The sequence below is a fragment of the Musca vetustissima genome, unplaced genomic scaffold, assembly GCF_032173495.1.
Source record: "Musca vetustissima isolate MV318-11 ecotype Yass unplaced genomic scaffold, APGP_CSIRO_Mvet_v1 utg28967, whole genome shotgun sequence".
Lineage (NCBI taxonomy): Eukaryota > Metazoa > Arthropoda > Insecta > Diptera > Muscidae > Musca > Musca vetustissima.
The window spans coordinates 247,192-260,865 of NW_026881305.1; the positions used below are offsets into that span (position 1 = coordinate 247,192).

At 34.4% G+C, this 13,674-nt stretch overlaps 2 protein-coding genes across 5 annotated transcripts in view; both read right to left on the reverse strand.

Moving 5' to 3' along the window:
- The window catches only part of LOC133327298 (calpain-A), a 153,702-nt gene that overhangs the window by 51,819 nt on the left and 88,209 nt on the right, over positions 1–13,674 (reverse strand). The window lies entirely within an intron of this gene.
- Positions 4,222–13,363, reverse strand: LOC133327278 (uncharacterized). The gene is made up of 6 exons (XM_061535833.1): positions 13,356–13,363; positions 12,375–12,611; positions 6,833–6,993; positions 5,116–5,370; positions 4,444–4,780; positions 4,222–4,321 (listed from the first exon to the last, which is right to left on the reverse strand). Exons 1-6 carry the CDS (start codon positions 13,361–13,363, stop codon positions 4,222–4,224), a joined length of 1,098 nt encoding a protein of 365 aa, XP_061391817.1.

Here is a 13,674-nt window from a genome sequence, read left to right on the forward strand (position 1 = left end):
TTCATGCTTAGCTTTGTTTGGTCTCACACATTTTTGTTGTTGTTGTTGCTGCTGGTGATCAACACCATCTCTTTTTGTTTTGTGGAGTGTGCCGTTGTTGCTGATATTTCAATGCAATTGTTGTACTAGATACGTTTTATATTTTCTCCGTTCTTTTCCAAAATAATCCACTCTCAACAACACTCACTCCGTTAACATGCTGTACTCTGCCGTGCTTTGCTCCCCGTATGAATTGTGTGCAGAGAATTTTGATTCGTTTTGTTTTGTGGCCATCATCATCATCGGCGGCAGAGACACAGTTACAACTTTCGTGTGAATGGCTGGCTGGCTATTGAGTAATAATGCATGGGGAGCTCTACTCTCTTGCAAAAGCTCCAAAACAAAGGAAAACACACACAAAGAGAAAGATCCACAATACACAACAAAACGACACATTAATGCAGGCTCGGGCAAATTTGCGTTGCGTTGTCGGTGTGTGCGTGTGTGTGTCAATGGGTTTTCACAGTTATTTCATTTCAATGTGCCTGAGAGTATGCTGTTATTTACTTTCGCGAGAGAGCACGCGTGCAGGGTTTTGCCAGATGTGGCATTAATGAATGATGGCTAACTGGTTGGTTGCGCATACTCTCCCAGCTAAAAATTTACATGAAAGCTTTCGCCTCTCATTCTCATACGGCCATATGTGAATCACATAAGAAATGACATCTCATCTCACACTCTCTCCCCATCTCTTCAAAAAGAAGAGTTGCAATACAAGGAAATACCAAACAAAGCCAAACAAAAAAGAGAGAACACAGTGTTTCCCATTTGAAATTGTACAATAATAACAAAAAGAAAAAAAAAACTAAAACTACGATTTTGTAATCACAGCTTGTTGGCTACAACAACAAAAAATAACCATAAAAAAGACTTTCACATACAACAATAAAAAAAAAATAAATAAAAAATCATACCCCTTCCACCTCTACCATAACATTAGCCCCCCACCAAAAACAAAACTCATGGCTCCATTGCTTTGGCATTTCCAATGCTTTTGTGCTTTAAGAAGTTTTGATTTAGCTTGAAAACATTTTCAAGGACATTCATTCACGAGCGTAAAAGCCACAATATATGACGTTTATAAGCACGAGTCACAGAAAGAGAGGGAGATAGCCAGGCTTAGCTTCTTGCCAACCAACTATTAGTGTAGGAAAAAAACCTCAAACTCTATACATTTCCCTAAACAAATAAAAATAATTTAGAGATATTTCGAGAAAAAAAAATAAAGATTCATATTTCTATGTTATTGAAAAAAAAAAACAAAAGCATGTTTATTCATGGAATTTTTAATTTCTTTTTTTTTCATTGATAGATGATGATCTATAAAAAATAACTTGTATATGACTTCCTATAATTTTTTTGGCAGCTGTCATTTCGACTTTTTTTGTAATCAGGTCATGGCTCATTATTTTTTTTTTTTTTGGCCTGATTATAAGATCCATTTTCCATTTGACGATTTTTCACTCTCAAAGTAGGAAATGCCGATTTTACGATTTTAGCCTTAAATTTTTTCCTTTTTTTTTATTTCAACAAAATTTCAATAACAGAATAAAAATTGAATATAAAAAATGCTACATACGTTGGGCGCCAAAAAAGTGAATCTGATACTTTTTCATCGAACCCATTTATTTTGTTTTTGTTATTCAGCCTATAAGATCCTTTGGTAATTAGGAAGTTTATAGAGTTCCGTATATGTGGTGAGGTCTATAGAGGTCCGTATAGTTGTCAAAAAGGTCTATTCAGGAATATGTTGGTCGTGAGAAGTTCTATAGAGGTCCGTATAGGTGGTCTAGAGCTCTACAGAGGTCTGTATAGGTGGTGGGGAGCTATATATATATATATATGTCCGTATATGTGATGAGGAGGTCTATAGAGGTCCGTATATGTGGTGAGGAGTTCTTTAGAGGTCTTATAGGTGGTGAGGAGCTCTATGGAGACATTTGTAGGTGGTGAGAACTTCTATGGAGGTCCGTATAGTTGGTCTGGAGCTCTATAAAGGTCGGTAAAGGGGGTGAGGATTTTGACGATTTTTTACTCTAAAAATTGGAAATGTCGATTTTAGCCGCAGAATTGACGATATTTCAACAATTCAATTCAATATTAAATAGAAAAAAATTATGGGCGCCAAAAAAAAATGAATCTGCTACCTTTTCATCGAACCCGTCTTATTATCTAAGATCCTGCAAGAATCGCTGAGTCATTTTTGTAGCATTTGTTACGAGACGTCTAATGTAGATCCACTGTGACTCTAAAACAACTAAACCTGGATGACTCAGCTCCAGGGCTGCAATTTTTGCCTATTTATCGGCATTTCGATGATTTTTCACTTCCGATTTTAGCCTCAGAATTGACGATATTTCAACAATTCAATTCAATAACTGAATAAATATTGAATAGAATAAAATGCACACATAGGTTGGGCGCCAAAAAAATGAATCTGCTATTTTTTTTCGAAACCGTCGTTTATTTTATTTGTCTAATTCAGCCTATAAGATGCTGCAAGAATCGATGAGTTTTTTTTGTAGCATTTGTTACGAGACGCCTAATGTAGATTCACTCACTTCAGGTCAGTTCGAATCCTGACAGCATCAGTGGTAGAAAAGACCTAATTAAATAGATATATAACATAGAAAAAAGCTACATACGTTGGGCGCCAAAAAAAATCTAGTACACTTTCTTCGAAACGTTGGGGCCAAAAAAGATTCTACCGTTTATTTTATTTTCCTCGAAAATCGTTTATTTATATTATTTTTGTAGCATTTGTTATAAAACCTACTAAACCAGGTTCAGAATACAATAAAAAAACTATATACGTTGGGTGCCAAAAAAAGAATCTACTAAATTAGGCTGTCTCAGTCTAAGATCGGTTGGAATACCAGCACTATTAAATAAATATGGAAATTCAATAAAAAGCTATATATGTGGTGAGGAGGGATATTGAAAAGGTCTATGAAGGTATTTCTTCCAGTCTATAGGATCAGTTCGAATACCAGCATTTGTTACGTTACACCTGGTTCCACCACAACAAAACCGCGGTGACTCAGCTCAGGTCGGTTCGAATCCTGACACCATCAGCATAATTAAGTTATATACGCTACATACGTTGGGCGCCATAAAAAAAGATTCTGCTAAATTTTCTTCGTTCGATCCGTTCGAATGCCAGCAAGAAACTATGCTTATATTATTTTTGTAGCAGGCTGACTCAGCTCAGGTTCGAATCCAGATACCATTAAATAACTATAGAATACAATAAAAAGCTATATACGTTGGGCGCCAAAAAAATAATCTACTACTATTTCTTCAATTCTTTAGGATCCGGTCCGTATATGTACTGAGGAGATCTATAGAGGTCTGTATAAGTGTTGAAAAGGTCTATGGAGGTATTGTGGTATTTGTGGGTGGTGAGGAGCTCTATAGTGCTCCGTATAGGTGTTGAAAATTTCTATTGAGGCATTTGTAGGTGGTGAAAAGTTTTGTAGAGGTCCGTATAGGTGGTGAGGAGATCCATAGAGGTCCGTATAGGTGCTGAAGAGCTCTATAGAGGACTGTATAGGTGGTGAGGAGATCCAAAAAGGTCCGTATAGATGGTGAGGAGCCTATAGAGGTCCGTATAGGTGTTGAAAATGTCTATGGAGGCATTTGTAGGTGATGAAAAGTTCTGTAGAGGTCCGTATAGGTGGTCTAGAGGTCTATGGTGGCTTTGCAGGTGGTGAGAAGTTTTATAGAGGTCCGTATTGGTGCATGCATTTATCTCATTTCGTTAACCTAGAATTTAGATTAAAACATTTGATTATAAATAATCGAAAAAAAATAAAAGAAAAACGGCCCAGAAATGTTTCTAATGCCTTAAAGCGAACTACGTTGGGCGCCAACAAATATGTACTGATGGCGTTATATTTTTATATCAGCCTAATAGACCCCACGAGCATCCTTCATGACCATAATTTGAAAATTAGTACGAACGAACGCGATAAAGTGGCTCAAGAGATCGCATCAGGATTATTTAAAAATATTCTTTTTTTTGGAGACTATCAACAGGCGTGGATTTTTAAAAAAAAGATTTTTTTTTAAATACTCGCTTAGAATAAAAATATTGAATATTGCGGGTCCTTCAAAATATTTTATTAATAAAAATACAAAGTTTTTTCTTTAAATTTTTATTTTTCATATTTCTTTCTATTATCATCCATTATAATATTCTTCATAGGCCTTCAATTGACGTTTTGACAAATTATAGGGATAATTTAGACTTGTGGGTACAAATATATCACCTTGGATATGGCTGAAAAAAAAAAATATGAACATAAATTCAGAACATTTTTGAAAAATATACATATATCTCCTGATTTACATTGAAGTAACTGAAAATTACCTAGTGTAAATCTGGTCTATATATCCACTTACCCTCCAATGTCACCATTATAGCCAATTTTAAAACCTTCCGGCAAATTCAATACCGGATTTCCAGCCAAACACCAGGGTGGCAGCCGGCTTGAGGCATAAAATGGATAATCAAAGGCATTTATGTAGATTTGTACACTCAGGCCATGGCTGCTGAAATAGGGTTGACTTAAAATCGCCGGTTGGGTATAGCCACAGTGACCCAACAGTATATTCTGATGACAGCTACGAAATTGTGTACCCTTATCCAGGCTGGCATAATAACAGGCAACATTTTCCGCCGCTTCACTGTGTGTGGCATAGGAAAGGAAATCAAAACCCGGCCCAGCAATGTCGCACACTAAGAGAGTAGGAGAAGAAATTTGATAGGTTTACACATGGCTAATTGATAAGTTTGTTGTGATTTATTTTGACATATTTACAAGAGATTTAATCTTTGAAAGATAGTCCATTTAGCGCAGCTGATTATTCGATTAACTGTCAAAGTGCATAGTTGCCAACCATCTGTCAAATTTTACTAGATACAATTTGACAGATGTTCGTCTGAATCAATAGCCTTATTGACAAACTATCTTTAAACTGACAATCTAAATGACGTGTTTTATTTAAAATATGTATGTTTCATGTAAATGATGCCAAATAAATCACATAAAATACTGTGACCTCTAAACTTACTATCAATTTGCTTGAATGTATAATCATTGTAGTGGATCAACATCCTTCCTATTTTCGATGCCAGCTGACCGCCATAACTAAAACCAAACATATAACCATTTGAGGGATTCACACCTCGGCGAATTAGTTCTAATATCTCATCATATAATATTTGACTTATAATATCGAATTTTTGCACCAAATCCAAATAGGGTTTCTTGGACCAACTGCTGTAGTCAACACAAATTATACAGCCACCGCGATAAAATGTTAAACCTAAAAAAGTAGCAAAAAATTATGATTTTGAATTGCAAAAGAAATCATTGACGTGTAAATAGGATATAAGGAATTTCGAGTGTAGATAAAATGGAGAAAAAAGTTGAGAAAATTTGTAATTGTGAATGGAAAAAATTCGTAACTGTTGGGAAATCTATATTCGTAACTGTAGGAAGGTATATACGTTGGGCGCCAAAAAAAAAATAATCTACTACTATTTCTTTAAGTCTTTAGGATCAGGTCCGTATATGTGGTGAGGAGCTCCATAGGAGGTCTGTATAGGTGTAGAAAAGGATATGGAGGCATTTGTAGGTGGTGATAAATTCTATAGAGGTCTGTATAGGTTGTGAGGAGCTCTATAGAGGTCCGTATATGTGGTGAGAAGGTCTATAGAGGTTCGTATAGGCCTTGAAAAGGCCTATGGAGGTATTTGTAGGTTTTGAGAAATTCTATAGAGGTCCGTATAGGTGGTGAGGTGCTTTGTAGAGGTCGGTATATCTATTAATTAGCTCTAAAGAGGTCCGTATAGGTGGTGAGGAGATCCACAGAGGTCCGTATAGGTGGTGAGGAGCTCTATAGGTGAGGTGGTCTGGAGCTCTATAGAGGTCCGTATAGGTGGTGAGGAGCTCTATAGAGGTCCGTATAGGTGGTGAGGAGCTCTATAGAGGTCCGTATAGGTGGTGAGGAGCTCTATAGAGGTCCGTATAGGTGGTGAGGAGCTCTATAGAGGTCTGTATAGGTGGTGAGGAGATCCATAGCGGTCCGTATAGATGGTGAGGAGCTCTATAAAGGTCGTATAGGTGGTGAGGAGCTCTATAGAGGTCCGTATAGGTGGTGAGGTGCGCTGTAGAGGTCGGTATAGCTAGTAAGGAGCTCTAAAGAGGTTCGTATAGGTGATGAGGAGCTCCATAGAGGTCCGTATAGGTGGTGTGAAGCTCTATAGAGGTCTGTATAGGTTGTGAGGAGATCCATAGAGATCCGTATAGATGGTGTGGAGCTCTATAGAGCTCTGTATAGGTGTTAAAATGTCTATGGAGGCATTTATACATAGTTGGCGAGAAGTTCTATAGAGGTCCGTATAGGTGGTCTGGAGCTTTATGGATGCATTTGTAGGTGGTGAGGAGTTCTGTAGAGGTCCGTATAGGTGCTCTGGAGGTAGTATAGATACGTATAGGTGGGAAGATGCTTTATGGAGGTCCGTATAGGTGGCGACAGGTTCTATAAAAGTCTGCATAGGTGGTGGGGAGGTCTATATAGGTTCATATATTTGTGGAGGAGCTCTATAGGAGTCCGTATAGTTATTGAAAAGATCTATAGATGACATTTATTGTAGGTGTTAATGTTACTTATAGAGATTTATATAGGTTGCCAGGAGCTCTATGTATGTTCAGATGAACTGAAGGGAATTAAGAAATGTTCGATGTTCGATGAGAAATGTTCGATCTTTGAATTTACTACTCACGTTCCCTTAGCTTGCCAACCCAATCGGTACTGCAACTCTCTGTCCAGCCATGATATATAAATGCAGTTTTTTCCTTGCCCCCGCATTTCTGGGCCACATATGTCATATCTTCTTGGGACTCCTCATCGCCTGGTGATAATTTGGCTAATAAATGTCCATTTCTAAACAAAAAAATTAAAAAAAAAATTATGAATCATAAAAAAGCCCAAGAATTAAACTGAATCCATGTTTTAAGATCGGACTTATCGGTCCACTCCTTCATCTTGAGTAAAGTGATTGACTGATTGACGATTCAACGATTCATCAACGCCCAGACGAAACGGCTTGAGCTAGAATCTTGAAATTTTGGGTGAGGGTCACTGTTGGTCCAAAGGTGACAGAAAAGGCTGGGTTTTTGGAAATTCGTACTAGAACGACACGAAAAGTACTATGAGGTTTTAAAAACGTGTACTCATGGAAATTCGAACTATAACTAACCGAACAGTACGAAACGGTACTAAATTTGGTACAATTCCGTAGCATGTGAACGGATAGCGCTAAAAACTTGGAAACATTTGAAATGTGAATTAAGGTTGAAAAGTGGGGCCGATACGAGGTGATGGTTTTGAAAACGTGTACTCATGTATACGAGAAGTACAATAAATTGGTACTATATTTGGTACAATTTGAATTTTGGTTGTACAACGAGATATGAATTTGGCTGCGGATTTATGGTTAACAGGAGAATAAAAGACCTCATCTCCAGATTCACTCCAGTAGATGGGCGAATTGCTATAATCCGTATAAAAGCGAAGTTCTGCTGCATCAGTCCCATTTTGCGCCCATGCTCCGGCAGCAAAAAACATGGTAGTTAGCAGCACCAGATTCAAGCATCTCGATATACACAAGGCCACTTGGATTTCTCCCGATCGAACAACGAGAAATCAAAACGATCATGTTGTGATAGACGGAAGGCATTCATCCAGTGTATTAGACGTTCGATCGATCCGAGGAGCAAATATCGATTCGGACCATTACCTTGTGGAAAAGACCAACGAAAAATATATCGACAATTTCCAACTATTCGTCGACTATAAAGCCGCATTCGACAGCCCTATCCGTTCAGAGGTATTTAAAGCCATGCCTACGTTCGGCATTCCTGCAAAATTAATACGGCTATGCAGGATAACTTTAACAGGCACAAGATCAGCAGTTAAAGTCGGAAAGGACCTCTCGGAGCCCTTTAATACCGAACGAGGATTCAGACAATGTGACAGTTTGTCGTGTGATCTTTTTAAAATCCTGCAGGAAAAGGTCATACGAGAGGCAAAAGTGAACAGAAATGACACTCTGTACACCAAACAACACATGTTACTCGCCTACGCCGATGACATCGATATAATGGGTGGAACATTGTGTGCGGTAACAGCCACCTTTGAACAAATTGAGAAGGTGTCTGCCAAAGTGGGTCTGGCAGTAAACGGCGAGAAGACCAAGCTGATGGTATCAACGCGCAAGACGTCCAGTAGACTCGGACCAAGTGTGGAACTTGAGAACTACAGCTTTGAGGTAGTCAAAGATTTTATATACCTCGGTACCGCCATGAACAAAACGAATGACATCAGTTTTGAAATTCGGAGAAGGATTTTGATGGATGCTACTATGATCTAGGTAAGCAGTTTAGAAACAAGGCCACCTCCCGCCAGACCAAAGTCACACTCTACAAGACGCTGATACTACCCGTGCTTTTATAGTGATCTGAAGCATGGGTACTTGCGCAAGCAGATGAGCCAGCTCTTGGAGTGTTTGAGAGAAAAATTCTCCGAGAGATCTATGGGCTGATCTGCGTGGACGGTGAATATGGCTGTCAAATGAACCATGAGTTGTACCACCTATTCTCGGACATCGACATTGTAAGACGTATTGAGCTGCTGCAACTACGTAGGGTAGGTCATGTTGTGAGAATGGATGAAGATGCACCAGCTTAGAAGGCATATAAAAGCGAACTAGCTGATGGTATACGCAGAAGGGGAAGGCCACGAATAAGACGGAAAGACCAAGTGGAAGGCAACATAGCCGAATATGGTCTTTCAAATTGGAAAACATAGCCGAATATGGTATTTCAAAAAAAAGGACCGAAGCGCTTGAAAATCTTTTTTAAGCTCGGCTTAAGTAAGGGAAGGTGTGGGAGGAGATAAGAAAAAACTTCTTGAAGCCTTGGAAGATGATTTGATTACTATAGACAAAACCAATTTTCCCTACTGAAAATTATTAATATACGTCCAATTTTTCGGATAGCCCTCATATAAGGGTACCCCCGATTTTCGGTATTTTTGGATTCTTCGGCGCGTTTTATAACTGAATTTGCTGAAATTTTGTACATTGGGTTCTTATTGGGTACAAAATTACTCCACTAAAAATTACAAATATAGGTCCACTTTTTCTGGTAGTCCCCATATAACGGTACCCCCAAATTTTTGGTATTTTGGGAGTTTTGGCTGTAATTTAGTACTTCGAGTTCTTATTGGGTAACAAATCTCTCCACTAAAAATTATAAATATAGGTCCATTTTTTGGGGTATCCCACATATTAGGGTACCCCCAATTTTCAGTATTTTGGGGTTCTTGAACGCGTTTTTCAACCAAATTCTTTGTGATTTGGTTTTTTTTTTTGTAGTCGTATATGGTAACAACCTCCCTCCCAAAAATTATTAATATTCGCCCCCTTTTAGGGGTAGTCCCCATATAACACCCTTTTATATATATTAAAATGGTTATCTGATTTGTTCCATGTGTTGGGGTTGTCCAAATATACCTGTATTCCACCATACTATGGGTGATACTCTTTACTCGAAATTCTCAGTTTTTATCCTACAACGTATGGAGTTCTAAGACGATTTAGCCATATGTTGTAATCATTCCGCCATCTAAGGATATCGTGATAAACAACAACGCGAACCTGAGGATGATGAAATATATGGGCCAGCATTTAGGCATCTCTCCCATACAATGATACCTCTCGAAGGAAAGAATTGAGATACGAAATTAAAATATTGGGTTCGAAATTGAGACATTTCGGTCATTAGTTAGGCATAGTCCCTCATATAATGATAACTCCAAATATTCGCTAATTCCTAGCAATGTAATCAATTTTGGTCCCCCTTTAAGGCATAGTCCCATATAGGTCAGTAGTTTGAGGATTTTATATACACATGATTCACTCTACCATGCGTAATCAATATCGGTCCACGTTTTGGGGTTTTCAGATTTTATGAAGAATACCGATTCAAAAATCATTACATAATTGTTTACATTAATCGGTTTGTAGAACTGTCGGTATAGGTCCACTTTTTTGCATGTTCCATATATTTTCATTTTAAGTACCTTTCAGTATACCTATGATGGAGGGTATCCAAAGTTCGACCAGGCCGAACTTGACGCTTTCTTCACTTGTTAAATTTCTATTTAGGGTTACAATCAATATATTAAATATTAAATTTGAACTCGATATCAAATCGTTTTAATTTTGTAATCATTTGAAAATTTATAATTTTTGAGGTTATGTTCGTATGTTGTTAAAATTTGGTATAATAATAATATTAATAATTTAATATTAATTAATTATTATAATAATTAATTTAATTTATAATAATTTAGAAATTTCAGTTTAATTGTTTGATTTGTGTTACATTTGTTGAATTAAAAAATTTTAATCAGTCAGCTGATTCGGCTTTTTTTCTAGAATATTTAAATTTCTGTTTGAGATTACAATCGATATATTTTATATTAAATTTGAATTCGATATCTGAAAATTTTAATTATGTAATTACATATTTCATAAGAAATAGTTGATTTGGTTATATTTAAAATTTTATGTTTGAGGTTATGTTCAGATGTTGTTAAAATTTGGTATAATAATAATAATTTAATATCAATTAATAATTATAATAATTAATAATTTAATTTAGGAATTTCAGTTTATTTGTTAGATTTGTGTAACATTACAGAATTATAAAATTTCAGTCAGTCAGCTGATTTGGCTATTTTTCTAGAATTTTTAAATTTCTACTTGAGGTTACTATCGATATATTTTACATTAAATTTGAATTCGATATCTGAAAATTTTAATTATGTAATTACATATTTCATAAGAAATAGTTGATTTGGTTACTTTTGAAATTTTATCATTTTTGAGGTTATGTTCATATGTCATTAAAATTTGTTAATATTTAAAAACCTCTAATTTTGGAGGTTATATTCATATGCTATTAAAAATTAGTATTTTCAGATAATAATATAAATTTCAGTTTATTTGTATGAAATTTCTGATTTGGTTACTTTTGAAATTTTATCATTTTTGAGGTTATGTTCATATGTGGTTAAAATTTGGTAAATAATTTAATATTAATAATTATAATAATTAATTTAATTTAGAAATTTAAGTTTATCTGTTTGATTTGTGTAACATTTCTGAATTAAAAAATTTTAATCAGTCAGCAGATTTGGCTATTTTTCTAGAATTTTTAAATTTCTACTTGAGGTTACTATCGATATATTTTACATTAAATTTGAATTCGATATCTGAAAATTTTAATTATGTAATTACATATTTCATAAGAAATAGTTGATTTGGTTACTTTTGAAATTTTATCATTTTTGAGGTTATGTTCATATGTCATTAAAATTTGTTAATATTTAAAAACCTCTAATTTTGGAGGTTATATTCATATGCTATTAAAAATTAGTATTTTCAGATAATACTATATAAATTTCAGTTTATTTGTATGAAATTTCTGATTTGGTTACTTTTGAAATTTTATCATTTTTGAGGTTATGTTCATATGTGGTTAAAATTTGGTATAATAATTTAATATTAATAATTATAATAAATAATTTAATTTAGAAATTTAAGTTTATCTGTTTGATTTGTGTAACATTTCTGAATTAAAAAATTTTAATCAGTCAGCTGATTCGGCTATTTTTTGTAGAATTTTTAAATTTCTATTTGAGATTACAATCAATATATTTTTTTATTAAATTTGAATTCGATATCAAATCATTTTAATTTTGTAATTATATAGTTCGTAAGAAATAGTTGATTTGGTTACTTTTGAAATTTTATCATTTTTGAGGTTATGTTCATATGTCATTAAAATTTGTTATTATTTAAAAACCTCTAATTTTGGAGGTTATATTCATATGCTATTAAAAATTAGTATTTTCAGATAATAATATAAATTTCAGTTTATTTGTATGAAATTTCTGATTTGGTTACTTTTGAAATTTTATCATTTTAGAGGTTATGTTCATATGTCATTAAAATTTGTTAATATTTAAAAACCTCTAATTTTTGAGGTTATATTAATATGTTATTAAAAATTAGTATTTTTAGATAATAATATATATATATATATATATATTTCAGTTTATTTGTATGAAATTTCTAAATTAAATAATTTCAGTCAATCAGCTGATTTGTCTTATTTTCTAGAATTGTTTATTTATTTATTTTTTTAATAAAAAAATTTTGTTTTTTTTTTTTTTGTTTGTTTGTTTATACCCACTTGTAATATATAAATTGTATGGCCTTTTGTATCATCGATTTACTCTGTGAACGGCTCATGGCCAATGATAAATTTCCAACGGTGCTGGGTAAATGTAACCAACGTACCGAATATAAATTTATTTTATTACCAACATTATGGGCGGAATTGGAGCTTGCCGTATCATGATGATACTGATGATGTTGTTGATATGGATCATGCCGATCTGCTAATGTAATATTACGGAACTCCGATACACTGACATTAAAATACGAACATAAATAATAGACAAATAATACTATATGATAATTTTTAATAAACATATTTTTGTTTTTTAAAAATAAATTTTTTTAAAAATTCCGTTAACAAAACTCGTTCTATAGAAATTTTAGAATATACTGATGATGGTATTGGGTGAAAGTAGAAATGCTGGGGGTGAAAATTATGAAAAAAACAATCTCTTCCAAAAACCAAAAAATATTTGCAAAATTTTTCATAAACCAGAAACAAAAAACATAGCAAAGCAAATTTTATGAAAAGAGAGCAATAAAATTTGAAACATAAGGGTATGGGGGTTTTGGGTAGAGAGGGGAGCTTAAGACGCCATACATATTAACCTCGAGTCAAACGTGCAAAGTGTTAGTTTTTTTTGTTATTCGAAATAACCAAACAAAAGTCGTCACAGTCGACACACGGCATAGCAGTTATGGGTTGTTGTTGTCGTCGGTGATGGAAGATTGTCATTGAAGAAGAGTTAGAGCAACGCGTCAAAGCTGTTATTGTAAAATAAAAAAAAATACAACAACAAAAAGCATTCACACATACAAAACACTTTTGAAAGAAATAAAAAAAAGCTGGTGCGCAAGCGCAACACATTTCAAATGTTTGAATAGAGTGGTGAATGGTGGCTTGGAAGTGGGGGAGTGGGGGGTTGGGATTGGGGGCTAGAGTCATTTGACCCATGATATAGCACAATAGCTCTTCGTTGATAAGGTTGCTTACTCTGCCATGGCTTATGAGTAATCAAAAAAGAAAAAAAAACCCGTGCGAAGAAAAACACAAACCCCCAATAACAACAACAACAAAAAACTTAAAATAAGAAACTACAACAACCATCTCACAGATTGAAAACTATGCTGTATATAAATTGTGTGTCTGTCTGTCAGTTTTTTTATGCTAAAGTGAAGGTGGTCAAAACTTGTTTTTGTTTCATCATTGGTAGAAAAAAATAAAAAAAAAAAAAAAAAAAAAAAAAAAAAAAAAAAAAAAAAAAAAAAAAAAGAAAAAGCTTTTTTTTGGGAAGTAAAATTTAGCAACACTA

What these genes read in the sequence shown, in the direction of transcription:
- LOC133327278 (XM_061535833.1), bottom strand. An exon ending in ATACAATTTATATATTACAA is followed by an intron (nt 6,994 to 12,374) that starts GTGGGTATAAAC and finishes TTTTTTGTTTAG; the next exon opens with AAATGGACATTTATTAGCCA. An exon ending in GGTTGGCAAGCTAAGGGAAC is followed by an intron (nt 5,371 to 6,832) that starts GTGAGTAGTAAA and finishes CTACTTTTTTAG; the next exon opens with GTTTAACATTTTATCGCGGT.